This window comes from Catharus ustulatus, chromosome 3 (assembly GCF_009819885.2).
Source record: "Catharus ustulatus isolate bCatUst1 chromosome 3, bCatUst1.pri.v2, whole genome shotgun sequence".
In the NCBI taxonomy this organism is placed as follows: Eukaryota; Metazoa; Chordata; class Aves; order Passeriformes; family Turdidae; genus Catharus; species Catharus ustulatus.
This window is the reverse complement of record NC_046223.1, coordinates 66,823,968-66,851,855: the sequence shown is the minus strand read 5'-3', so window position 1 is coordinate 66,851,855 and position 27,888 is coordinate 66,823,968. Positions and strand designations below refer to the sequence as shown.

Here is a 27,888-nt window from a genome sequence, read left to right as displayed (position 1 = left end):
TTGTTTGTAAAGAACAAAAGGTAATTATGGATTTGGGCAAGGGTAACTTATGAGGTAGGCCTGCTTACAGATATGCTGCTCTTTGGTATTCTGTAAAGCAATTCAGCAGAAAGAGACTTAATGTTTATTTTGATTTGCACTAAGATCAATAAGATTGAAGATGTTTCTAAGGAAAACTCCTCAGCAGTAAGACTTTATACCAGATGACCATGATGAGAAACTGATCTGCATTTAGACTGACTCTGGCTCTTACTCCTTTAAATACAGTATTATTTTCCAATTCAACATTTGACCTGTTTCACAGGGAATTGTGCCTGAAGTTACTTAAACTTTTGCAACATCCACAGAACTCCTTCTTAAGATTTTCATAAGTCAATACATCTACAGCTTGTTCTGCATTGTGAAACCATGCAATATTTTTATTAACTTAAACCATGGAAATTTTTATACCACATCTGATTTCAAATGAAACTACATTAAGTGTTTTAATTTTTGAGATTCATGCCATTTTGCTGTACTGCAAGAAAAGAATTCCATTAAATAGTTCCTCAAATACATTAAATTCCACAACTATCATTCTCCTAAAGACAATTAATAATTTTGATTTTTAGAGAAGAAAAGGAAATAGAAACACGTCAATTCAACCTTGAAGTTAACTCAAACTACTCTGCTTTCAAGAACTCAAAAAGAAGTCCAATAACTAACTAGATAATAATTACTTATTAACATTTTTGATGTTACCTTGGGGCAGCCAAGCAGTGCAGCAGGATCAAAATGTATATGTTGTATTTTCCAGCTTACTTTTGTAATTACAGCTGCTGTCTCTAAGCAACCTCCAAATATAGTTGGGGATTTGATAAGTGTTCTATTTAGGCTGTTTTAGGAAATGTTTCCATTTCAAGTTATCTTTTGCAAACATTCAACATAGTAAGTTCCTGTTAAAATCAAAATAAGGCATTGATTTTGTCTCAGCTATAGAAATTAGTAATTTTTTCAGTTTTCTGTTTGCAAAACGAGCTATTTTTTTGAAAACAAGCTATTTAAATAGAAAAATTGGTGTCAAACAGTTTAATTCCTCATTTTTCTGCAAAACTGAAGATAATGACAGTTCATAGGACTGTTTTCTTATGCATCCTAAGAGTGCTGTTTCTCTTCAGCTACTATTTACCCAGCCACAAGTCCTACTTGGACACCCAGGAAGTCTTGCCTCATTACACTGGATTTCTACAGTGCACCTCTCATACTAGAACTTTTCGGTCCCATATTTGTTCTACACAGATAACAACTTGGACTTTATTTAACACCTCCTGTGCAGTATTTAGAGGAACAAACAGCAGCTGTATTAATGAAAAAGAAAGCCTGATAAGAGAACCTGATACAAATCAACAAATTTTTATAAGAAATGGAAATAGATTCCGAAGAGCTGCACACACAGCTTCAACTACCTTTGTGACTGTAAAGAGTATTGTTTATTCCTTGTCTTCCACCCTGTCTCCATTAGTTCCCTGCTTATTGAATGTGGCATCAATGATTTCCATAGTAAATGTTTAAGACAGGACAGTATTTATTGGAGCAAAACTATATTTTTATCATGCAGCAATGCCATGCTCCATTTATTCTCATTCAGACACTAATCTACAAAAGTCACAGAAAGCACCTTCATTTACTGTTACTTCTTATACATAACAGAAGCAAGAAACATCATGTTGCATGACAGGGAGAAGAAAGAAAACATGTTTATCACTTATAAGCTTTTCAGCTGATTTACTGTTTTATGCTAACGTCACTAAGCACAAAAATACACTCTACTCACCAAACAAATTGCTTGAATGTCCTTGCTTAGATATGGGTTTCAGTTCATTTAATCCCCATGCGTAACGCTTATAATTATCCCAGGCATGCTTCATCATCTGTAGGGAAACGAAAGCAGGATTATAATGTTGATTTAGCAAGAAGCCACAGCAAACACCAACTTGAGAATATCCTCAACATTAACTCAATTCTTAACCAAGTTCCTGTTGTATGCACTAGGTCTATGAAATATTCAATAAAGTGGCACTGTTTTTCAGGTGGCAGTGGGATGGCTGCTGTAAGAATTACATGACTGTTTTCTCTACCTCTGTTGCATGCAAACTCATGCTCAAGACACACTCAAAAAAAATTAATTTTTAGGAAGGGAATTCACTGTGTCATATATCAGTTTGATTGAGATTTTATTTCCCTTCAGCATACACCTCAGAAACAGAGGGAAATAACATTTTTAAAGAAGGTTTTCCCCCTAATACCTTTAGCTTCTTTAAGGTGAAAATAAAGCTTACAGTAGTTTTCAGGTTCTGGCAGAGACCTGCTTGCATAAAACTAGCTGGTTCAAACTCAGCACAGCTAGTAACAGTAGAAGGATGGCAAAGTTGGCAGGCAGAACACCTAGAAAATGTTTTGAGGTTTTTACAATACAATCTTTTATGACTATAAAAGCATTTGTAGATGATTTCACATCATTCTGCACAAAGAGATTAAAACCTTTACAATTAAACATATTACCACCAAATCATATTTTGCACGAGAAGAGGTGCACCACAGACAAATACTGCTTTGGGAAACAGCCTTTGCAGAGCCCAGCACAGCAGTGTTGTAGGAGCAGGGGCCATCCACACCAGAAGCCAGGGGAGTGGGTTGGCTCAAGAATAGCTCACACTCTCCACCACCATCACCAGACATATGTGGTCTGAACTGTCCTTTTCCAGGGCGGTCCAGGTGCATGTCCAGGAGCCCACCTGCCACTCCCCAAACATGTGGTGAGCAGAACGCACACAGCTCTGCAGGCCAGGTGACAAACCACTGCCACTCCAGCAGATCCAACATCTCCCCTTACCAACCACCACTTCTAACACCTGCTCAGGAAGAGTCTTCTTTAAAGGCCACCACAAGCTGCATGACTTTACATAACAGAAAGATTTTGCCTCCTTGTTGTCCCTCCTCCCCTCTTTCACAAGGCACAGTTGTGCTGGAAATGCCAGAGGTCATCTTCTAGACAAAAAGTGACAATTTCAAACCTTTTCAAAGATACTGCTTCAGGCTGTCAGATGACAACACTGTTCTGTCCTTGCTTTCAGACCTCTTCTTGAGGCCACATGTGTCAAGGATAATTCTGTTAAATAACAGTTACAATACTAAATTTAAAAGCAGCAGCCTTGGGACATGCTGATAATAGTAATCCTGCACTTTCTCCCTTCCTCTTTTCTTTGCTCAAACCTCAGAGAAATTACGTCAATTAAAAATCTGCATTGAGCTATTCTATAATAAATGACAAGAGATTCTCTAGAATATCAGAATACTTGTGAGAATAAACATTTCTCCACTATTAATGGGAGAAAAAAAAATGCACATCTATCCAGCAGGAAAATTCACGGATGTTAATCTACACAACAGGTCCAGCTTTAAAAATACAAAAATTGTCAATGGCAGTTAATATGTGAGCATTTTCAACCAAAAGATTAGCCTGGTGTCAGATCTCAGCTGAAAGGCAGCAAGTCAGAGGCCCTGTGGCAATGGTCCCAGGCCATGGATGGCAGCAATATGCTGGGTAGCAGGAGCTGTGTCCATTGCTTGACTTCATTGCAGGATGGCTTAGGAGTTCTCCCAGGATGGGCTTTTTTGTCTCAAAGCAGAACTGGTAATAGGCAGCCAACTGGCAGGCTTTCTGACTATGGGGCTTTCCCATAGTCTGGCTACAGGTATCAAGACTACATGAAACCAATCATTTGTCCACAGCATATTTTCTAATTTATCAATTGAAATTTTCTGGTAATTTTGTCTATTATACAAGAAAGACTTACTCTGCCTTGATATCATATCCCAGATCTGCAAGCTCAGCTTTAGATATTAATGTACAAATTCTCAGAGATTTCAGGAGGCTAAATTCTATGCTGTGTTAAAGCTTATTTTCTCACACAATCACATCAGGGCACACCACACAAGAGGGTTTTAGTTTTTGGGTTTTTTTAAATAAACTAAACTTGTAATCAGGTGGCCTGAATCAAAGGGCCTAAAGATGTAGTATTATAACAATGTTATAATTGCTCAAATCACTACCAGCATTGTCCTTCCCTTTTTCTGCTCTTTTTCTCCTAGCACATCTATGCTTCTTTTCTTGCATAAGAAATGCAGTGGTCATCGATTCCCAAACCAAATCAATTCAGGAAACACAAACTTTTTCAAGTGACACTGTTGTTTCGAGGATCATTTTTGTCTTGTCCAATTCTCCAAGTCAGATTGTCATGGGTATCAGAGTTACCAAGAGGGAAAGGCAGAAACAGCTCCAGACCAGATCAGTACAGCCACAGCAGTCACAAAGTGTGTGATGTTACAAGGTGTTCTAGATGTAATCACTTGCCTTTAGTTTTTCCCCGTGCATTGACACCTCAATCATATTGTATAATAAATGTATGTGTGATTTGGTAGCAGAAACCACTCTGATTACCCTACTGCTCATCAACCCCTAGCTAGTAAGACAGGAAGATAACCCAGACAATAGATGCTACCTTCTAATTATTGTGGGCCAGTGAACATCAGATGGGTTGTTGGGTTGTTGTTTTTTTTACAAAAATTTCCTCCCATTCTGCTAACTACTCAGGTACATTTATCTAATGGCTTCCTAGGAAATTACAATGCGTGGATTCCACAAGTCAAGCAGACAAAAAAAACCCCCAAAAAAACCCCAACAAAACTAGCAAACAAACAAACAATAAACCAAAAAACACTGCTCTGCCTAAACTTAAGGAAATATTCCAATAGGAAAAGCCTTACCAGAATTTATTGAGCAGGAGATCGAATTAATCTCGTTTGGCTAATCAAAGCATTCTTTAGAACACTCCCAGAAAGCCTCGATTTAGACAAAACCACTGAATTAATGGGTAAGTCTACTTCTAAGAAAACGTACCTTTAGGACATTCTTGCTTAGATACTTGGGGATTTATGGACATACTTGCAAGCAAAAGGCAGCTCCAAAAGCAGTCAGCGAGCCCTCTAGTGTTACAAAGAAATGAGTCATTCCTACTAGTCACAACCGTGAATGGTTCTTTAAAAAAAAAAAGTTACTAGCACTTAGTGTTACTGTGTTACTGGGCAAAGAGCCCGCAGATACGGCAGCCAAAGAACCCTGCTACAGAAGCGACTTTGGGCATCTAACCTATCAAGAAGTTTCAATTTCATTCTGATTCAATACATCAGAAATACTCTACATTCTTTCCCTCCTGTGGAAATTGCAAAACTGTATAAAGTTTCTCACTACATTAACTTCTTATCTGTAAATAGCTTCATTTTCTGTGTAAGAATGAAAAGGCTCTAAAATATTGGGGAGCAATTTTAATAGACCAGATCACACAGGTAATTCTTTGCTTAGGCAAAATTCCCAGCACTGGTACTATGGGAATTAATTTTAACAGGGTTTTTTTTTTTTTTTTTTTTTTTGTTTGTTTTGAGAAATCCATCTATCTTTGGAGTCTTCACCTTTTTGTTTGCATGGGATATTACCAAATCATTATCTCCTGATTTTTTTTTTTTTTGATAATTCAAAAAGAGTCATTTGATCACATCTCTGACTACTTGTACAAGTGGTACCGATCACTTGAAATTTCTAAAGACCACAGTTACTGAGAACATCCAGAATATCAACACAACATTACTGATGGCTGTTATAAAGAGAAATTCCCAATGAGGTTGACTCCAACAGCTTTTGACTAGATGATTCCTGATACTCTTAAACTCCTCTGCAGTATAACTGATAAAATTATTTTAAATAATTCCATATTAGTCTTCCAGGATGTTAATGGGCATATTTGCATAGATGCATCCCTTAGTTCTTCTAGTTTTACTGTATGTTAAAAAAAAAATAAAAAATAAAAAATAAAAAATAAAAAAAAAAATCACAGAATGGTTGGGATTGGAAAGGAGAGATAATCTGGAGATCAACCACTTCCAGTCCCCATTCTAAAGCAGGTTCACTCATAGCAGATTGCACAAGATTTCAAGATTTTGTCCAGGCAGGTTTTGAGTATCTCTTGAGAAAGAGAATCCACAACCAGCAGCTTGTTCCAGTGCTCTGACACTCTCACAGTAGAGATGTTTCTTCCTCACAATTTAGGTGGAACTTCCTGTGTTTCAGTTTGTGCCCAATGACACTTATCTTGTTGCTAAGCATCACTGAAAAGTCTGACCCCACCCTGACCTTAAGATATTTGTATGCATTGATAAAATCCCATCTCAGGAGTCTCTTCTTCAGGTTCAGCAGGACCTTAGCCTTTCCTCATACCAGAGAGATGTTCCAGTCTCCTCAACATCTTCATAGCCCTTAGCTAGACACTCTCCAGTAACTTCTTGTTTTTCTTAACTGGGGAGCCCAGAGAGGTTCATTGAATCTCAAACTCTACCAGAGGTTGACAGCTCCTTGTTCTGTGAAAGCAGAAGGAAAAACTTTTTCTACAGCCATAATATTGGCCATCTAAAAGATGATGATAATGCACTCCTATTTGTTGGTATTTTAGTTACTGTCATCCTTCAAAGCACTCTAATACAACACCTAGAGAGGACATAAAACTCACTTGAAATTTGCAAAACACAGTTCTATTGAAATGTTGACAGAAAACAACAGCGATGCTGAATCAGCACAGTAATAGTGTTGTTTAGATGGAAACTATTGCAGTACCAGGTGGAGTGAAAATAATAACTTAATAAGGCTTATTTTTAGCAGTAAGTGGGGGAGACGCCAAAGAGGACATTGGGAAAAGAATTACAGTACCTTTTAGAACTGGGATATTAAAGGAGAAAAAGGATTAATTGCATGAGATAGTATCACCCTGACCTTCAACAGAGCCATTTAAATCTTGCCAAGACAGAGGAGAAAGGCAGAAGACTAAGGTACTGAAAGTTCAAGAAATGAAGGGACAAAAAACCCCAAACAACTCCCTCCCAAATTAAACCTACCCCTTGAACAAAGCTCTGAAGAAAATGTAGCAGTTTATCCATTAACTCTCACCTCAGCTCAATCTTTTCTTTCTCAGTTTACACTGATCTTTCTACAGATTTAAGTTATTCCCACCTTTTAAACTCCTTACCAGAATTACATGTTCACTCAGACTAGTCTCCCTGCATCTTCTCTCCTTGCTGTTAGAACTAAAGCATCATTTTTTCACAGTATCAGCAAGGGTAAGGAAGTCCCTAGAAGTAGTAAGAAATCTCAACAGGCATTGCACTTGAACTTTCCTCCTGCACAAATCAACTTGCATGGTTGAGGACTGTTCTGGGTCTGGTTGGGATGGATCCATCACTGCAGCCCATATGGCATTTTGAATTGGTGCCTGAAATAACGCTGACAACACAACAGTGTTTTGGCTGCTGCTGAACAGCACTTGTAAAACAGCAAGGCTTTCTCTTTTTACAGCTCCTGGCCCTTTTCCACTCCCCCTAAGAGGGAAAATGGAGGAGGTGGCTATGAGGTTGAGAGGGGGACAGCTGGGAGAGCTGACTCCAGTTGGTCAAAGGGTTATTTCCTACCATGTTGACATCATGTTCAGCAACAAAAACTGGGGCAGAGGAAAAAAGAGTAGTTTTCCAAGGTGGCTGCTGGTCAGCAACTGGGCATCAGTCTGATTGTAGGAGGATATGAGTGATTGCTTTTGCATCATTTGTCCCCGGCCCCTCCTTCTTCCACCTAATAAATGGCATTTATCTTGACCCACCAGTTCTCTGGCTTTCATTCTTCCTGTTCCCTCCTGCAGCCCATCTGGGCCAACAGCTGTGTGGATGCTTGGCTGCTGGCCCTGGTGAACCCACCACAGTGCAGGAAGTTTGTGACCACAACACAACCTTCTGGTTTCTTTGCTCTGATGAAATATTGCATCATCATTAGCAAAAACTCAAGTTTTAGAAAGCCTTATATTCTTTCTGTTCCCATTACTGTTAACCAACAAGCTAAGACTCAGTGAATCAGAATCACAGAAGGGTTGAAGTTGGAAGGGTCTCTCTAAGTCATCTTGCCCAAAGCCCATTGAAAGACCTGTTCTCAATTGTTTTCATAGCCACTGAGTACCAAACAAATGCAGCACAGTTGAAAAAAATAATAAGAATTTATTATTAGCAAATGCAATACTACCTTTGAAATTATTGCCACCAATTGGGATTTCTTTGTGAAAAACTGTATGATCCTCCCTCAGTTGATACACTATCACTTTCCAAAAGCTATGCTGTATATATGAAAGCATTATTTAATATGCTGTCATTGAATCTACTGATTACACAGTGAACAATTTTTGGAAATAGACAGCCTTTCTTTCTTTAGCTATCAAAAGTATTACATTTATGTTTCATCAGCTTCACAATTGTATTCAGTGTAACACTCCACTTTAAAGAAATACAAGTTATTAACTGAGTTTATTGAGCTTCTCTTGAATAATAAGCATCTAGAAAACATGAAGTAATAGGTGAATTTTCTCTTTATCTCAATACATAACACTTTTTCTAGGATTAGTAAGCACAACAACATTGCAAATTAATTTGACACTTGCCCTTGTTTCTGAGCATGATCTTTGTTACCTTTGTCAATATTCACTATTATTGCTTTGGTAGTGCTTTAAACCTTTTATTTCAATCTTTTCTTGCAGTTCTGCATGCAATGCTAAGACGTTCCCATGTCTTTTCTGCCTGGAAATGTTTTGATCACCAATAACTACCTTGACCTTTTTTTTTTTCCAAGTAATTTTTATCAGTATTCATGGTGTGTTCAGACTTGCTCTACAGGAAATTCTAGGTAAAGATGTAGGGTGTTCCATGGTGGTTACTTCTTTGCTGCTTAGTTCATAACCTTATCTAAGCAGACATGTAGATCTGACTAACAGTGATACATGTCTGCTTTAGACTCTTTCAGTTACTCTGTCTACTGTTATGCTGGATTGTTGACAGGATTCACTATAAGTAACTTTTCATAAAACAAAAGCTAGAAGTTACCTTTTTAACCAAACACCAAGATTCACTAGAAAACTAATAAAAACTGGTTTATATTCAGATAATTGTTTTCTGTAGGTAGAATTGTGCCTCAGGTTTATTTTCAAACAAAAAATAGCAATTATAGTTCTTTGAATTTTATTTTAAGCTCTTTATTTTCTGGTACTGTTTCTTACTTCAGAAACAGAGCTGAAGAAATAATGTCAAATGTGTAAAGGTTCATCTCAGTTGATACTGTTTATTTATTTTCTCTTGAATCTGACAGAAGAAGATACAAATGACAGACTCCCTTTCTCTATTGGCAACAAAAATCTGTTTTTCTCCTCCAAGACATGTAAAATAAATCTTGTCACCATGAACCTTCATATAAATAATCACTTCTAATCTGTCAGCAGGAAGATTATTGTAAATCAGGTGTTTGACAGATTTTTGGTGTTTATAACCTCATTTCCTAATGGTATCATCCTGAGTTAAAAGCAAACCACATAATGTCAATGTTTGTGTAGTAGTCATTGCCAAGGTGTCACCATTTCTAGTTTAGCAGGTGGATGTTCCGAAGCCCTGGCAGGCTGGAGGAGTTCCTCTGAGTGCTTCCTGATGGGACTTCCACCCGGGCAAGAAAAGCAACAAAGGAAATTTTAATATTAGTTAATGCGCCAGTAACAAGGATTCCCCGTCACTGTTTTCCCCTAAGCAGCAGACAAGGGTTTGGGGAACATTTAGGTGCTCACAGCTTCCTTGTGCACTGTCATAGGAATGAAGGACTCCTAACAACTCACAGGTTCATCCAGCAGTGCTGCCCACATTGTAAGGCACTGCCAGACACAGAGTGGGGAAATACCTGTACCTCTTACCATGACAACAGAACTAAGGTAGCCAAACTGATTTATAGGATTTTCCAATAATATTAAACAGGCATATCATGTCATGGAATACTTTATTTGGTTCTGTATTTAATGATCTGCATTAAACAGGTATGCAATCAAAATCCTACTACTCCTCAGCATTTAAATATCTTACAAATAATTCATTTCTCACCCACAAAGACAAATTAAAATAAAAAAAATTCCAGCATTTGCATAGAAAAAATGAAGAGAAAATAAAAATCTTAAGGCCTATTCTGAGAATTAGTTCATCATTTGTATTGCAAAGAACTTCAAACTCCTCAAATGAAAAGCCTGACAGAAATGCTAAGTATTATTCCCTCCTGTGTTAAGTTACAGATAAGCTTCTATTCTTATATTTTCTATTCGTCACAGTAGCTTGTAAGCCTCCTTAGAACTGTATTAAACTATCCAACTAATATTCATCATATGCCGTTCTGGGCATCATTTATTAACCAGGGACAGACTCTGCACAGCGCTTCATTCTGTTACTCATTTTAAAAGGAATCAATTATCCTATTAATTCTGTAACAAGAATTCTAATTAAAAGGTAACTAAAGAGAACAGGAAATTTGCAGGTAAGAATTTTCTACACTTATTCTATTACTGAATACTTTATTTAATGCACAAGTACACAAGAAAAAAGAGACCATTTCATGTAAGAAATAACTAAAAAGAACAGAAGCCCTTATGCTTTGACGTCTGCATCAAAAAAAAAATTCATTTGAAAATGATTGTATGACATATGAAACTAGCCCATGATAACAAGCCACATTTTACTCATTTGTCAAGCGTACCTCTCTTAGTTAAGAGTAATGTACTGCCAAAATTATGAATTTACTGAAAAAGCAGGAGATACCAGAATGTTTTACTATTAGTTGCTGAGAGCTGGGCCACAGTGCATTAACTATTGAATTGTTCATTTTAGTAGAAGACACAAGAGTGGTAAGGCAGAGAAACCTGAACAAAGATCTTCAGGAAGGAACAGTTTACCTGCATGCTTTGTATATTAATATCTCTTAGTCAGTATATTATATTAGCCAGTATCAACAATCTGCTTCGTACCTGGTCATCTGACCAGTACAACTACAAGAAAATCAAACTATTTGGTGCAGCACAAAAATATCCTATCTGAGATCCTTTCCTTAACTAATCAAAAACTAAGAAGGCAAGAAAAATGTATGGCCCTTCCCAAAAAATACACTGTCCTTGCACTTTCTGTAACCAAAAGTCTGTCTAATTTCAGCCAAATGAAATCTTCTATTTCAGAGATATACAAAAAAGTGTGGTTCAAAAATCTTGCTCACATAATTACCCAAATAATGTAGCAGCATTTATCCTACCTTGAACCAGCCAGAGTGGATCAGTTTTAGCTCAGTTTTAGATTCATTCACTCAACTCCAGCTGTCTTCCACCAAAAATAAAGAAAATGAAATAGATATGCAAGAAAATGCTATTTCCTTATCAAATGGGTTAGAATAATTTTTTTTTTCTCCTCCTAGGTAAGCTAGGATCTGAGTATGTTCTGTGGGCATTTAAATAGTTTTTCCTGAAAATATCTGCCTTGAAAGCATCAATTAGTATATTGTTGAACTCCTTCTTCCTTCAACTCTCAGTTACAAGTGGGTGAACCAATCACACATTCCCACTAACTACAGGACTAAGTGGAAAACGAAAAGAAAATATAGTACTGAGGTGAAGCATTATGAAATTAAGCACAATTTAGGTTAATAACTGAAAATGTTCTCTTTCAACTTATGCCATTCGTCATTTATGTGTGTATACATAAACAAGATGAAAATCTGGAACTGTCCAAGTCACCCAGTTCCAAGCAAAAGAGTAGTCTAAAGAACAAGCCATACAGCCTCTACCTTACAACTTAGCAACTGTTACCAAGATCTGCTTTTCAGAAAAAAACCATGAAGCCTACAACCTGTCACTCAAAACCACTGCATTTCTCCAAGGCTGTCTTCTTCAACACTTAAACATAAAAAGTCAGATGGGCTCTTCTCTTCAACAGATACACAGAAAAAGTATTTCCTTATCACCAGCACAAGAGGTAGATGATGTTTCTTCAGACAACCCATTATTGCAGCAGCTTGCATACTTATTTTTTTCTTAAATCTCTGTGATGGATAAATCAGTGATGTTCTATTGTTCTGGTTTTTTGTCTAAGGAGAGTCACTGTTAGTTTTTTTTTTTTTAAGAACCAGATCACACAGATGTTTTGTGTTAATGAAACACCTGTTAAAAGAGAAACATATCACATCATAAGGTAATGTGTGGAAGAACTCAGGTCATTGTTCATTACTGACAATAACCAGAAAGAAAGCTCAAACATTTTCACTTAAAACAGAACAGCATTAAAGAGTTGTATTAAAACTTGCAGAATTAGCAGTAGCTTCTGAAGTTCATGCACAATTTGAATAATGTCTTAAAAGGGAAGGAAAAAAGAAAGCAATTTGTGGAAATACTACTATTATGAAGAATAGTGGTACGCATAGACTCATCCCACTCAGTGACTTTTTTTTTCTTGGTCTACTTATGACTTGCTACAGTTTACAAGAACTCCCAAGCTGAACAGTGTGAACAGTTCAGCTCCTGCACCTGCATGATACAATCATGCTTTTGTTCTCTTTTTCCTACTATTCTTTAAGAAATTATTTGGTACGATTTGCTTCTAATTAGATTTTAAATTATTCATGGCATGGACTGTATGTCCTACTTATTTTTAGGTACCTGGCACTCCATAGCCATGCTGCTAATGAAGTTCCCAATCTCAGTAGGGGCAATGCAAATAAAAAAATAAGCAGTACAATAATAAGCAGTGTTATGCAATACAACACAGTCACAGGAAGGGATTAACATCAAGGTGATTCAAGCGGCTGTTTCAGTGCATGATTAACATACATGATTAACAAAAATGAAGTAAGATACCATCACACATTTTGAACCTTAATCTACCCTTATATGCTCTTAAGTTTTATTCTGCTGCTAAAGTCAGTAACGAAGTTTTGGTCACCTCATTAAAATGAAATTTTCTATACAGCATGTCTTTTAAGACAGGAACAACAACTAAAAAAACAACACCAACCTTCCTGAAGTTTCTCCCCCTTGCAAAATTAGTCTACATTCATCCCAGAATCCTGCTTCCCTATCAAGGAATTGGAAGTGACAAGACAATATCCTTGATGGTAAGAAGTTTTAGTGATGAGACGAATGCCGGATGGGCATTGAAAGGCAAATTTTCGGATGTATTTTCTAAGAGCAGTGTTTCTTTAATTGTATTTTCTTTGATTTACTTGTATTTGATTGAAGCAAGTATTTTTACATGTTTTTTTAATTGCGGGTTTTTTTTTCAAGAAAAAACATGAAATGGTGAGCCATGTGCGATTAGTATATTTAGGGTCATTACCAACTGAAGTTAAATGGCTAATAAAAGTAAGCAAAACCACAAACAAGGTACAAAAGCTACTAGAGTTTCCCAGTTAATGAGAAACTTAGAGAGCTTGATGCTGCCCCTGAATTCATGACGTGCAGAGCACTTTGAGTTTTCAAAATTGCTGGGTACTGACAATAACCATCACCCATTCTCATGCCATCAGTTTTGAAAAAAGGCCAGCTCTTCCTTTCCCCCCCCCCTCTCCTCTCCTCTCTCCAGCATCCAGTTAGAGAAGCTGAAGTACTTCACTGCTAAAGCTCATTTTTGTGGCCACGGTGAAACTGCACTTTCCAAAGTCAGAGAGCCTGTTCACTGAGGAATATTTCCATAGATTACAGTAATTTCATGATTATAAGCTGCATCATTTTGACTAAAATTTTGCTCCCAACACAGAAATGCGGTTTACACTCAGGAGTGGCCAATATATGAAAAAAGTTCAGAAATTTCCAAATCCAGAAGTGCCAGCCAGGGTGCCGAGCCAAGCACCTGCCAGTAAAAGCCAGGATTGAACGATTGCTACAAATTGGTTACTCTGTTGTGCAGTGGGTGAAGGTCAGCTCCGTGCTGGCAGCGCAGTGGGGGAGGCAGGGGGCTCCCTCCTGCCAGCGCTGCGGGAGCGGGCAGGCTCCGTCCCCACCTGCCACCGTGGGGCAGCGCTGGGCCAGGGCGAGTGAGCCCAGCGATGGCGGCCGGCCCCGAGCAGCCCCGCCGAGCGGCAGCGCCCGGCTGGGCCACCTGGCCCCGTCGGCAGCCTCAAGTGGGCCGAGCCCGCACAGCCTCAGCCAAGCCAGTAAACCCCGCGATTCTGTTACTAATTGGCAACTTTGTTGCACGCGGGTCCTCACTGCAAAGACAGAATGCTTATAATCAGGTGTGGCTTATGTATGGACAAAGACCTAAAGGTTGCTGACACCTGGAGCTGTGGTTTATAATCAAGTGCAGCTCATAATCATGAAATTACTGTAATCAGATATGCAGTTGCTGCATAGATCAAGGGTTAAGTCTGCTCATTACCACTGCTGTCAGAGAAGTCTCTTCAGCCTAATATCCTGGAATTAGGGCAAAAGGATGGAACTGTTTCCCAGCAGTTGAAAACCAGTTACATGTGGGTCAAAAGCAAGTGACACCTGAAGAATATGATACAGTGCAACCTTACCAAACTTGCATGCAACCATACCAAACTTGCATGCAACCACTTGGGGGTGGGGAAGGAAATCCAATCTGGGAGCCAGGGCTGCTGTTGGCAGAGGTCAAAACAGGCTGGAGAACAAGCCAACAAGAACTTAATCAAATTTAGCAGGGTTCAGATGGTGCACAAGGACAAGGAGCCAGAGAAGCAGAGTTGTGGGCTGCCCACGGTGGTTGTGCCAGATTTCCTCTGGGGGTTCCAGCACTGCGGAGGCACAGACCCAAGCAGCCCTGTCTGACCTTGGATCAAAGACATTCTCAGAGCTCCAGACCAAGTTATCCTGTAATCCCACCAAATTCAGTATGGATTGCACATATTTATGCACATTTTACAGGGCAACTAAATTGACTTGCTTTTCCTGATCAACAAGGACACAAGTTAAATTTCAGCCCAAGACAGTGGCTGTTTAAAATACTCCAGATGAAAATCATGAATTGTTAAAGCCTATTCCCAGCCTTCAGAAATATTTCAAGGTATTTTCTATATTGAAAAAAATACATCAGCTATGCAAAACACTGCCAAGCTCATTTCTGACAGAAAGTAAGAGCTATCTACTTATGGCACTAGTATAGAAAGACCCAAGAACAGATAAGATAGTCAGACCTTGCAAAATGTGAAGATACAGTGTCATCTACAAATTCATGATTTCTGCCCACTTCACTTTTACATCTACTTATCTTGGTCAGAATTGATCAAACAGCTTTTCTAGGGCTGCATTTGATTTCAGAAAAAATATTATTTTAAGAAATATTTATTTCTGCAGCCATCAAACTATCTCCAGGAAACATGGTTTGCATGGTAGCAACTTTTCTAAGGTGAAAATTTCTTGTTGTAAATTAATCATCATGTCTAGCTGTGCAAACAATGAAATAACCACCAAAACAGGAAATGTGTATCAGCTATTTTCTTTCGGCAGTTTTATCACAGTATTCAAAATGGATATTGTAAGCTGCCTAATCACCATTCTTTACGTGGCATTTTTTTCCTCTTGAAAAATTTATTTGATTAGGTGGCCTGTGGATCCTGACACAATCAGTGCTGGTCAAGTTCTCCAAATACAAGACACTTGGACCTTAGACCTTTTGCTTAATTCCACTACCACAGTATATACATGATACAGAATAGTGACTGGATTGGCAAATTAACTTTCCAGCTCTCATAAACACATCTGTAAAAATAGCAATAAGACACTTTCCCCATACCCAACAGGTGAAATGTACCTACTGCAATCTACATTTCCTTCCATCAGGCTGGAGTAATGATGGCACCTTGGAAATAGTGCCTTATACTGAAAAGTACAACTATGCCATGGATTCTTTTGTGGAAGGATGCTCCTAAAGAAAAAACTTAATCTAAACAAATCTGTTTTTATATAATAAAATCAATTTAACCCTTAGGTAGTATCTGTTCCAGTGCTATACACAGTATTTTATAGTACAGTATAGTATAGTATAGTATACCATACCATAGTAGTGCTTTACACAGTATTTTTCTTATATATCCAAATCTTCCTCAGCAATAAGCAGATATAAATTATATAGCAAATCATAAGATGGTTAATAGTTCATCAGTTCCATGTGAATTTGGGAAGAACTGTCACAGGCTTACGGAGAATGCCTGTGGTCATGTTTTCATGACAGTCAAAAGAAATCAGATGCTCAGTTTTACAAGAAAATGAATTCAAAACCATAAAGCCATTACGAGATAAAAACAGTCATGAAGGATACTAATGGTCTGTTCCAAACACCTCCTGGCAGTAGAGGATACAGAAGAAAAAGAAAGGATTCAATTAAGAGGCATGAAGTTATTCTCAATGGAAAGGCTTTAAAATGGGCAACAAAATAAAAATTAAGACATGGAAAAAGTAAGGATTGTTTCTGAATGACTTTGTAAAAGACAAAAGGAAGAAAAGAAATACACAAACAATTAGGCTTGTTACTGAAAAGGCAAATACTCAAGAACCATTGCCAGGAGATACAGTCACAACTAACAGGATACTGAAGGATTTGAGAGAGCAGATGGTCAGAGAAGCCCAAACTTCATACTGCATTTCCTAAGCTGTTAACAAAAAGTGCGTCAAATGCAGTTTTCACAGCACAAATGGAACATAATTTTAGCTTGCACTGTCTATAACACAGATAATGGCATAATGACTTTCAAGCACTGTAGTGTTATTAGGAGATACCTTCCACCCCATACACCCAGTAGAGACTTAGTATAGAGTCACAGAATTGTTAAGGTTGGAAAAGACCTCTAAGGCCACCAAGTCCAACCACTAACCCAGATCTGCTAAGGCCACCAATAAAACATGTCCCTAAGCATCACAACTACACATCTTTTAAATACCTCCAGGGATGGGGCTTCCCTGGGAAGCCTGTTTCAATGCTTGACAATCTTTTTGTGAGAAAGCTTTCCTTAATATCCAACCTACACTTCCACTGGTGCAACTTGAGGCCATTCCCCCTTGTCCTACTTCTTGTTACCTGGGGAAAAGCAACCTGCTGCAGCCTTCTTTCAGGCAGTTGTAGAGGGTCACAACATCCCCTCTGAGCTTCCTTTTCTCCAGGCTGAACAACTCCATCTCCCTCAATGGGCAAAAGTGTTCACTGCCATCTAAACTTACAGTTTCTTGGCATATATACAGTGCTTCAGCGTACACAGATACATAAACTATCATAAAAAATATAGAAAGTTCAGTGCCTCTCCATAATAGAATGCATTCAACAACTACCTGCAATTTCTGACCCTTCCAAAGAAAGAACAGAAAAGCCAGCTACTGAGACACAGGAAAAACTCTGCATGTGACTAGCTTTCCAGTCACTCCTTTTTCTAAATTCTCTTGCTTTTTTCAGGTTGGTATGTAAAACCACACAAGTTTCCCAGAACCTCTGTTGATTTCTCATTTGCATTTCAATATTCCTTAAGGAGATCAATCAGAGTATTTAATATAAACTACAGTACAGATGAGATGAAGTCCTTGCTCTCCCTCAAACTGTTTTGGACAGTTCATCCTAAAGTCAAAACTTTAGGGGCTTGAAACTAGGTGATCTTTAAGGTTTCTTCCAACCCAAATCATCTTATGAAAATAATCTAGGGAGTTTGCTGCAGCTGTTTTCTAAGATATACTTCAAAGATAACCAAAATTATATGGAAAAAGTGAAAAGAAAACATTCAAATCACTATAATAATTTTTAAAAATATCTATGTCAGGTCTCCAAGCTACAAATGTCTAGTAGAGTAAAGCCAGGGAAGAAGTTTGCTGTTGAAAATCCACTGCCTGTGTTTATAAACAGCTCTACCTCAATGCATGGAAAACAATCAAACAAACAAACATATACAAGCAAAAACCACATCAACTTCATTTGCTGTGGGTAGAAAGATGAATTTGACAAGCTCCTTCCAGGCAGGCTGATGGCTGAGGAGCAGAGCAGGCAGGGACTCAGCCTCCCCAGCAGCCTACTTGACAGGTCCTGTCAGTTTTCATTTCTGGCTTACTGCCTGCCCACAAGCAACTCTTGTAAATTCTGAAGATTCTACTTTTGGGTGAAACATTTTTTTGAAAATACATATATTGTTCTTTAGTCTCGCATTTCTTCCCTAAATCTCAAATCTTTCCACCAGGAATGTTCTCTATCCAGCTCTGGGCTCAACCCCTTTTCCAGGTTTATCCTTTTCCAACTACCAAGTCCCCTAATCTCCAGTGCAAACAGCCCTGGCTATCCCTATAGAAAGACTTCAGGCAACACCCAGCTACATCTACAGTTACATAAATATGTGAAGTGCATTATTCTGCAGCCTTTCTGGGGGTGCAGGTGCAAAGAACCACAGACTGCCAGACTGCGTGTGGCAAGGCAGCCCGAGAAAGGCGCTGCCAGGCTGGAGAGATGTCTCTGCCGAGATAACACCACCTCCGAGTGCGAGATGCTGCAGATAACAGAGGGGGAGCAGCCCGCACACAGATGGCTCACCCTGCCCCATGGCACTGCTGACAGGACAGCAACAGGACAAAGGGCAGGGCGTGCTGGAGATAACACACTGCTAGCTGTTAACCGCATTAAGGCCAGCAGAAAAGCGAAACCAGGCTGATTAATTGGGAAGCGACCAGGATGATAAATGGGAAGAACTTGGAAAGCAAAGAACAGAAGGGAATGCAAGGAGAGACAAATCAGGTGTTTGAGGGAACATTATCAATGCAGTGAGGGGGATCCTGGGTGCTCTCCCTCCTGCAGGTAGGGAACAGTTAGAGAGGACCTCCTGAGGTCTTTATACTGCATGGAGCAGACCTTTCCCCATGTTTATAGATCATTAACTGATCATTTGGGTAATAGTAACACAACTCTGTTCATAAAAGTTATGAATTCTGTTTGTACCATTCTCAAACAATGCAAATAACTTTACTCAGGACCTTTTTTTGGGTTGTTTTTCCTGTGTCAAAAATAGATTTCTCTAAGTACAAGGCAGGCAACGACCATTCCAGTTCTCAGAAGATACCCAACACCAAAAATGACTCCTAGATAAGAGTAAAAGGCATATCTACTACAGTTTCCTGCCCCTAACAAATGCTTATGACTAGTACAAGCAATGAACAGTTCCTGTGAGTAATAGAAGTGTCAGAGTTTGAGTGTAGGAGACCTGGAGCCAGATGTGATGCTTGCATGATTAATAATGCCCAGTAGAGTTTTCTTCCACGAAATTACTTAACTGTTTTCTGAACTTGTTCGAATTTTTTTATATTCATAACATCCTGCAGAAAGATCTCTACACTCTGCAGCATAACATGCAAAGAACAGGTTTGTTCTGATTTTATCACCTAGTAGTTTCATTTGATGTGCCTTATATTTGACAAACAGGGATATTTCTCAGAATAGAGGTAAATAACACCACTAAGTACACCATAAAAACTGATGCCTTACTCTTACCTCTTTCTCCCAATTACAATACTTTCCTAAAAACATGGACTCTAATCTTAAAATCTTGAAACAAAATATGTTTTTATTATGCATTCTGGTAAAGATTGTTGTTGTGGAGAATAGATTTAACTTGACTGAAATGTGTGATAAACTTCCTTCTAATTGTCTACTATTTTTGAATTAGAAGAAGCTAATGTGCTCTACATCTTGCATTCTAAAATGGGTAAGCAATTCTTATCTTCTCTGAAATACCTCATTAGATCCATCCATAAAAACCTCATCTAAAATAGCCATGTGTTATCACAGTATCCAGTTTCCACACCATGTTCATGAGCAGCAATTTTTGACTCAGAGTGATGGGCAGGTTACCTGCCTATGGTCTCCGTACATTTATTCAGAATCAAATTACAGAAATCCAGAACTTTTGACTTCTAAGGATTCAAATATGACATTTACCATGTTAAGTTAACGTGCTTTAGAGATAATAGTTTAGGGCAACAGAGGTTTCAGTCCTTCTAAGGATATAATATTTCACCAGAACTACACAAAATTCCTTTCTGAGCACAGAAGTTGAACACATGAGGTATTTAGACAGCTTCTCACAATCTTCTCAAAACTGCAACGTTTCATTCCTAGAACTTATTCTTTCACAATATCTCTGTTCAAAAATTAAAGAGGAAGAAATAGTTGTTGGTCTGAGACTATGTTTTAACAAAAATGTGAAATGTTTTACTCTGATATCAAAGAATTTGAGACTTTTCAGTTCTTCCAGTGCTCTTCTGCTTCTCTGTTTGGGACTAACACAGTAAAACTATATAGGTTTTTCATTCCAAGGTTTCCATCCTGTAATGACCACTTAAAAGATAATTATCAGGAAATAAAACCCCTCCTGGCACATCTGTAAGTCTGTTTTGTCTGCTCACTTTCACAAAATGCCGAATCATATTTTCTCCACGTGCAAAAGAGACGACTGACCACACACAGAGATCTCATCTGGACATTGTGGCTTGGATCTGTAATTAGCAATGTTTTGTTTAAATTTGTTTTAAAACCAGGACACATTGGAAGGTTCTGACATCATTTGTTTAGAGTAGGACACAATGTATTCTAGTTGTTTCCTGTTAATCATAACAATTCATCATTCCCTGTGTCCAGTGATATAGGGCTGCCAAGCACATGGAATAGCAAACCCGCACATATTGGTGTCCTGATTTTGACTGGGACAGAGTTAATTTTCTTCTCTGTAGCTGGTACAGTGCTGAGTTTAGGATTCAGTAAGCAACACACCAATGTTTTCATTGTTGCTAAGTGGTGCTTAAACAAATCAAGGACTTTTCTAGTTTCCCGAACTCTGACAGCAGGTGCACAAGAAGCTGTGAGAGAGCACAGCCAGGACAGCTGACCCAACTGGAATATTCTATACCATGGAACATCATTCTCTGCATATAAAGTAGAACTGTTCCTGAAGGACTGCACCCCTGGAAGGGACCCATACTAGAGCAGTTCATGAAGAACTGCAGCCTTTGGGAAGTTGGAGAAGTTTGGGAAAGACTGTTTCCTGCTGGAGGAACCCCAAGCTGAGAAAGAGTTTGAGTAGCCTGTCCCTGAGCAGAAAGGACCAGCAGAAACAATGTGTGATCAACTGGTCATAGATCCCATTCACTGTCCCCTCCACTGCTGGAGGGGGAGGAGGCAGAGAAAGTTAGCAGCAAAGCTAATCCCAGAAAGAAAAGAAGGGTGGAGGAAAGGTATTCTAAGATTTGGGTTTACTTTTCATTACCTTAATCAGATTTGATCTCCCCCTGTTGAATCTGTTTTGCTCATGACTGGTGAATGATCTCTCCCTTTCCCTATCTCTACCCACAAGCCTTTCATTCTATTCTCTCTCACCTGTTCAGCTGAGCAGGGGAGGGATAAAGCAGCTTTGGTAGGCACCTGTCTTCTGCTCAGGGAAGTCAGGTGCCCACCACAATTAGTTAAGCATATTTGCAAACTTTTAGCTGACATGGTTAACTGAGAGTTAAAAATTTACCTGTAGTAGCTAAGGAAGGCAGTGAAATTCTGATGTGAATACTGAAGTGGAAATCTTATTGTCCCATCTGTCAGTCGTAAAAACAAACAATCTAACTCTATCACTGCCTTACCCTGATGAACAGAAGAGACTAATTTCCTAGTATTCTACTTGTACCCATTAATAGCCTATATTCTTTTACGGTTGTCATTTCTTTGAGGAAAAATCAGCTTTGAGCTCAGTACTTTAACACGCACTAGTGTAGTAGCTTTGACAAGAGCTACTAGGCAGCGTGTTCATCTGACTCCGACTCTGAAGTAGGTCACTAACCATTGCTCCAGCTACATCAAAGCAGACCCCTCCAGAAGCGTCACACCAGTCAGGGCCCACAGCTGGAGTGCTGAAGCCTGGAGCTTTTCATGTCCCATTCAAGAGCAGTGAGATGTGGCAGGAAAGCCTTTGGGCTGTGCAACACAGGAGAGAAGGCTTTGCTCTGGTGCATGGCGCTACTGGAACTGGTCTCATATCAGGACCTCTGGCCAAAGATGGAAGGCCAGAGAGCTGGTTCCACAAAACACCGCTGTAATTAAACTATGCAGCAGCTCAGACTTTCCATTTCTCTACCTTGACCTCATGCCTATCTTATATATGATGCCTCTGCTACTTGCTAATAATAGGCAATAACCAGGTGCCAGAGCAAGAAACTATCATGTTTAAATATTGAGCAAGCATTTACATTTTTTGAAGAAGTTATAAAGTCAGCATCAAAAGTCAATAATGCCTGCTGGTTCAACTGAGTGCTGTAATCAGACTGCAGACTAAACCTAAGGCAGTGTCAAGCAGAATGTAAAATGAAGGGCCTGCAAGAGAGGCAGCACATCAGAAATATGTCTGTATTTGAAGTTTTCTGACAGTATTAAATAAACACAGATTCAAAAGTTACAGTCTTCCAAAACACATGCCCTGAAAAACTTGCTTAATATTTGCAGTCTGGTGCCTTTTTCATTGATTTAAAGAGAAATTGTTTACTGCCTTCTTTTGGAGAAATAGCAGTCTGTGTGGAGCATCATTTGCTATGTTTGAAAGTGAGATACAGCCATAAAGAAAGGAAAACCACTTTCACTGCAATGCTCCCTCTAATTCTGTCTTCATTTCCAATACTAATGAAGGGACACTAAAATGCTTTAAGAAATCATTGGGAAATGCTGCTTCCCTGCCATCATGTCACAGTTACCTTACAAGGCAGGCAGTGGGAGAGTTCACTACCTCACCCCAGATGGAGGGATCTTTCAGTGATTCCATCTCTGTACATCTCTGTACTAACACTCTTCGTGGAAACAAACTACTGTAATCATTAATTCATGGAAGACATGATTTTTAACAGATCAAGTGGACTACACTTTTAGCTTGGCTTTGGTCCACATTACAAAGTAAATAAAGGAATATATGTTCAACCTCTACCCAAATTTCAAGGAAAAATACAAATATTCAGCAATCTTCATTCACTTTCAGAAACACTTGTCCCCTGTGCTCCAAAAGTCTTGGCACCAAGTGCACATGTTATTCTACATGGTGTTATTCTACAAATAACACCAGCACACACACTGTGACTTCAGGGAGAGGTGATTTTTCAGTGGCAAAATGTGTGCCAAAAAAGCAATGGGATTTTGGTGAATTTGCTTCCAGCTCTGATTTGGCAGAACCACAGCTGGTTAGAATTTTACGTGTACTGCCAAAGTCCAAGAGAGAATAAAAAGAACATAAGTTTGTGATGATTTGGGGAAAGTGGTTGACTGCACAGATCTTAAAAGGTCATGAAAATGCAAAAATAATTTTTTTCCTTACAATACATCTTTTCACTACTTTTCTGTAGAGACAGAAGCAAGGGGGCTTGAGACAGATGCTAAAAGAAATTAAATTCTGCTATAAACCCCCAAATTATTTCCAAATGCGCCTAGAGGTACTAGTGAGGTTATTGCTACTTCAGTAATAGTAACCATCTCACAAAAGCTGGAGAGCACGATGAAACTGAGTGATGTCCCAAAGTTAGATATTAACTACATGAATTAACTGCAGAAATTAATTGTTACCAAGTACCTTTTATAATAACCTGATTGAGAACTGCTGATAAAGAATTTTCAGTAAGCTGTAAAGCAGTGAATAAAATTTGCTTTTTAGCACATTCTGACTTGCAAACAAATACTGCTCTTGCCCAAAGAGGTCTATATTTAGATAGTAATAGCCTTTCTGAAGACCAAAATTATTCTTTATCCCTAGCAGTCCAAAGGGCGAAAAGCAAATTATATGAATAATACAACATTTAATCAGAGTTCATACAACAGTCATCAGTCTACTTTTATATACAGTTATATACTAAGTTTCAAGAACTATCTTTCATCATCTGAGCTGTCAAACACTTCCTCCCTATTCACCAGCCAAAACAAGGGCCTTTCCCAGGCTTCAGTCTCACATATAAGCAGGAACAGCTGAGAAATTCTCACGCTACAGAAAAGCATGCTTCGTAAAAATTACAATTTGATTTTACTTCTTTGGCAATAATTCCATGTATCAGGGTATGAGCTTTTTCTTTAGTCTTTTTTCATTAACACACATGCAGATTTATATATTCATACACACAGAAATCTTCCTCTACAACAAATGCTCTTAAATGCTGGTTTCTTTGGTAAAATGTGCTACACTCATGATGTTCCCAGTTACTAGTTTTCAAACAAAAGATGAGTAAGTTTCCCATATCCCATCAGAAAAGTTTCTTTCCTCCTTACATGTAACATCCTTGGGGAATTTAGTGTCAAGTCCAAGGAAAAGGTTGAAGTTGAAATTTGAGCAGGACTGAGGGAGTAGGGAGAAGAAATATAATATGTAACAAATTTCCTCTTGTTTTGATTACAGCATGTACAATGCCACCCAGCATGCTTCCTAGAAACAGCATATTTGAAACCAGATATTACAGCATAGCAGGAATATCCAAAAGAAATTATGAATAAGTTATTATCTTCCAGATAATAGCACATTCACAGCCTGCAGAAGTTCCCCACATAACACAGGATTAAGGGCAACCAAGTTACCAAGCACAAGAGAATCATTTTTGGTGATGCTGCAGTAAAATCAGCCACAAAGTTTTCAAGGAATGTTTCTGTATGTGGACATAAAGTAGGGTTGGTAAAACAGACACTTGAGTGTGTTTGGCATTGAGGCAGCTGATCACGTCCACATTTATTTACACTGCAGTGCTCACATGAACACAGGGGACTTTTCAAGCTGGTTTTGAGACTTGTCTTCGGCATCAGTCACCAGTCCTGTGCCTTCCTTAGAAAAAATACACATTTTGCAAACAGCGACAGGAATCTGAAGTGAGAAAAACTCCTCGTGAAAAATAAAGAATGGCATCACAAAACCACTATGCTCAAACAAAAGGTACAGAAAGACTCAGCAAAATCCCCCCATCAGGGAACACAGTAATGGGTAATTAGCAGACTATGAAGCTACTGCAGAGGTACTCTGAAATGAACACATGTAATACCTCGCAGTGCACTACTGTGTGTCTAAAATAGCTCCATTGATATTTGTGTCCTCCTAGGCTCTCATGATCAAGACTACAGCTGACAAAAAAAGTGTTCTCTCAGTGCCCACCAAGTTCCTGTAAAAGCCTCTTTTCACATGCAAGAGATCAAAATGGTGTCACTTCACTAGCTTATAGACTACAAGGTCAGCCTCACATAGGAAAATGTTGAATTTTTGATTCAAGTCACTGATCAAAAATGTATAAGTGGATATGCGCAGCCATTGGTCATGCTTTGGATTGCTGAATAATATCCAACATAACTTACTTTCTTGATGAAATGAAACCACTATACTCAGGTACAGTAGAAAATTTAAAGAAAAAAAAGTCTAATGAAAGTTAAAAGAAGTTTAACTCTTTTTAAAACCTCAAAGCCCTTTCCTCAAACTTACTCAGCTCCTACCAAAAGCACTCATCATAGGTTTTAAACAGCTACCTTTTCACACTTATAGGGCCAAATAAAAACTATGTGTGGTTACTGTTCCCATAATAAAGGACCATAAATTTGGGGCAAAAGGTAGGTCACATAGTCCCTGCTAGAGATAGAAGGAGCTTTGCTTCTCACGTCACAAAATCAGGATAGGTATGTCAAATTGAAGGGATGCTCATGTATTTCTATAATGCAGGAAGCCAACCCATTTAGAAGTGACTAGTGGATCTGGACATCGAGCATGAGGCAGTGTAAAGAAAGACTTTATTTTCAAAACCAAGCTTCTGTAAAGCCAGACCTCTTTATGATGTCAAAAGTGACAGAAAATCAAATGTTTATGAGTTGTACTCTTATGAATCAGTGTGTAGTTCAAAAGTACAAACCCACTGTAAAAATATTTACAGTTCCTCCAGTAAACCCCATAATAAGTCACAAAAAACAGATGGAAATTTAATTGAAAATACATGTTTATAAGCTAGTGGTTAGACCCTTAAAAAGAAATCAGACAGAACTGTGCTTTAAACCTACTTTAATGGCATCCATGTAAATTTCACTATGAACTCCAAACCTACCAACTTTGAAATGACACTATGTTAGCTTTCATGTTCTTAGTTTCATATTTGCAACGTATAAAAATCAGGTGACTGATATTTTGATCAGAGGTATGCAGAGGAAAGATGCTTCAAAACACCACACGGAGTATGTCAGTGTGTTAGTCACACATCTACAGCCACAAAAGTGGCAAAAGCTGCAGCTAAGAGCTTTGTTTTCCACCAGTAGCTTGTATTTTTAAAAATTCTAATGGCAATTCCCTGTATTAACCAAATCCCTTTGTCCAGTAAACATTTCCTCAGTTTTTTTTAAATAAAAAATATCTGCTGATCTCACACACAGTTGCCTGCTGGGCTTCCCCAAGGAAACAGAGAGGCAGCAAAATAGCCAGGAAAGGCTGCATTGGCATTTTCCTCCCCACCCCAACTCCCATGATAAAGCTCGCTTCAAAGCAACTGATGCATGAATAAGAAACGTCTAAACCCCAAGTCTATTTAAATGCTAGACAGCAGAGATTGCCACCCTGAAAGAACTACACAAGGCAATACAAGACCCTGAACTGCAGAGGAATGTGCTCAGTTTCTTCAGGGACCTGATCTGTAGGGCTAAGGTGCCCAGGAGACCTCATTCATCTTCAGTGTGCCACACAGGAGAGGAGGGTGGCTGCATGAGGAGCTCAGGGAAGAGGCGGGAGGAGGAGATGTGGGAAGATGTCTGACAGCAACTCAGAACACTGGCTGGGCACCAGGGAAGAGGAAACCAAAACTCATCTGGAAGTTGCCAGAGGACAGGAGGCACCTTGACATCAAAAACAAATGAAGGACCAAACCAAACAGGCACTGGTAACTCAGAAAAAAAACAAGAAGGAAATTCCGGGGAATAACAAGACAGTTTTATTTTAAACTTTGGGAAGAAAATGGAGCAGAATCTCCTTGACTATGTTTCTGGGAATATGAAGGACAAAAACACTCTTGCAAATGGCAAGGAAAATTTCCCAAAGGCAAAATGTGCCAAATCGACCCCATTACTTCTGATGAAGCCAGTGGCTCTGTGGATGAGGGCAGTGTAGCAGACACAATTTCCCTGACTTTAGCAGGCTTTTTGACACATTCCTGCCTTAGCACTAAGCAGTCAAAAAGGAATGGACAAGATTCATGAAAAAGTGGCAGGTTTGACACTCTCAAGACAGCAGTAAACAGATCAAAGCCTAACTAGCAGCAAGCTATGAGTGACCTGTCTCTGGGGTGAAACTAGTCAAAAGAGCAAACACACAGTCACCAACTTCATGTGGAACCCAAACTCCAGCAGTTAAGGAGGTGGACAAGAGGCCTCCCACTTGAATGACCCTCTGAGCTGACAACCAACTCTTGAAACCTAATAAAGCCAAATGCAAAACTTTTATGTCCAAGCATATAAAGGGAACTTACAGGCTAAAAATCATCTTTGGAACAGATGTCCCGGGGGTCCTGGTGAACAACTGGCTGAACACAAATAAGCAAGATACCCTTGCAATGATGAAGATTAACTGTACACAGTGGGCTGTGTTGGCATGAGTGCATACTAGTGATGGGAAACAATCAACACTTTCTATGTGACAATCCTGATGCCTCAAATGGAAGTCTTTTTCCTGATTTTCAGCTTCCCTGCAACAATTAGAGGGTTTTTTTTTAAATGATGGAGAAGACAATGATCTATGAAAAGAGGTAGATGAAGCTGGGTATGTTTGGACTAGAGAAGAGAGGTTTCTTAATGACTGGGAGAAAAGGTAGCCATGATCATCTCAGTGGGGCACAATGAAAGGAGTAAAGGCAGTGTCATCAGTTGCAGCAAGAGAAGTTGTAACTGGACACAACAGTAATTTAAAAATCCGACAATAAGGGTCTTCAGACACTG

General features: G+C 38.8%; 1 protein-coding gene across 1 annotated transcript in view; it reads right to left on the bottom strand.

Moving 5' to 3' along the window:
* The window catches only part of LOC116993617 (mannosyl-oligosaccharide 1,2-alpha-mannosidase IA-like), a 59,749-nt gene that overhangs the window by 19,507 nt on the left and 12,354 nt on the right, over positions 1-27,888 (bottom strand). The window contains exon 2 of the mRNA XM_033054444.1: positions 1,814-1,910. Within this exon, the coding sequence (XP_032910335.1) occupies positions 1,814-1,910 (97 nt within the window). The remainder of the gene's footprint in view (positions 1-1,813; positions 1,911-27,888) is intronic.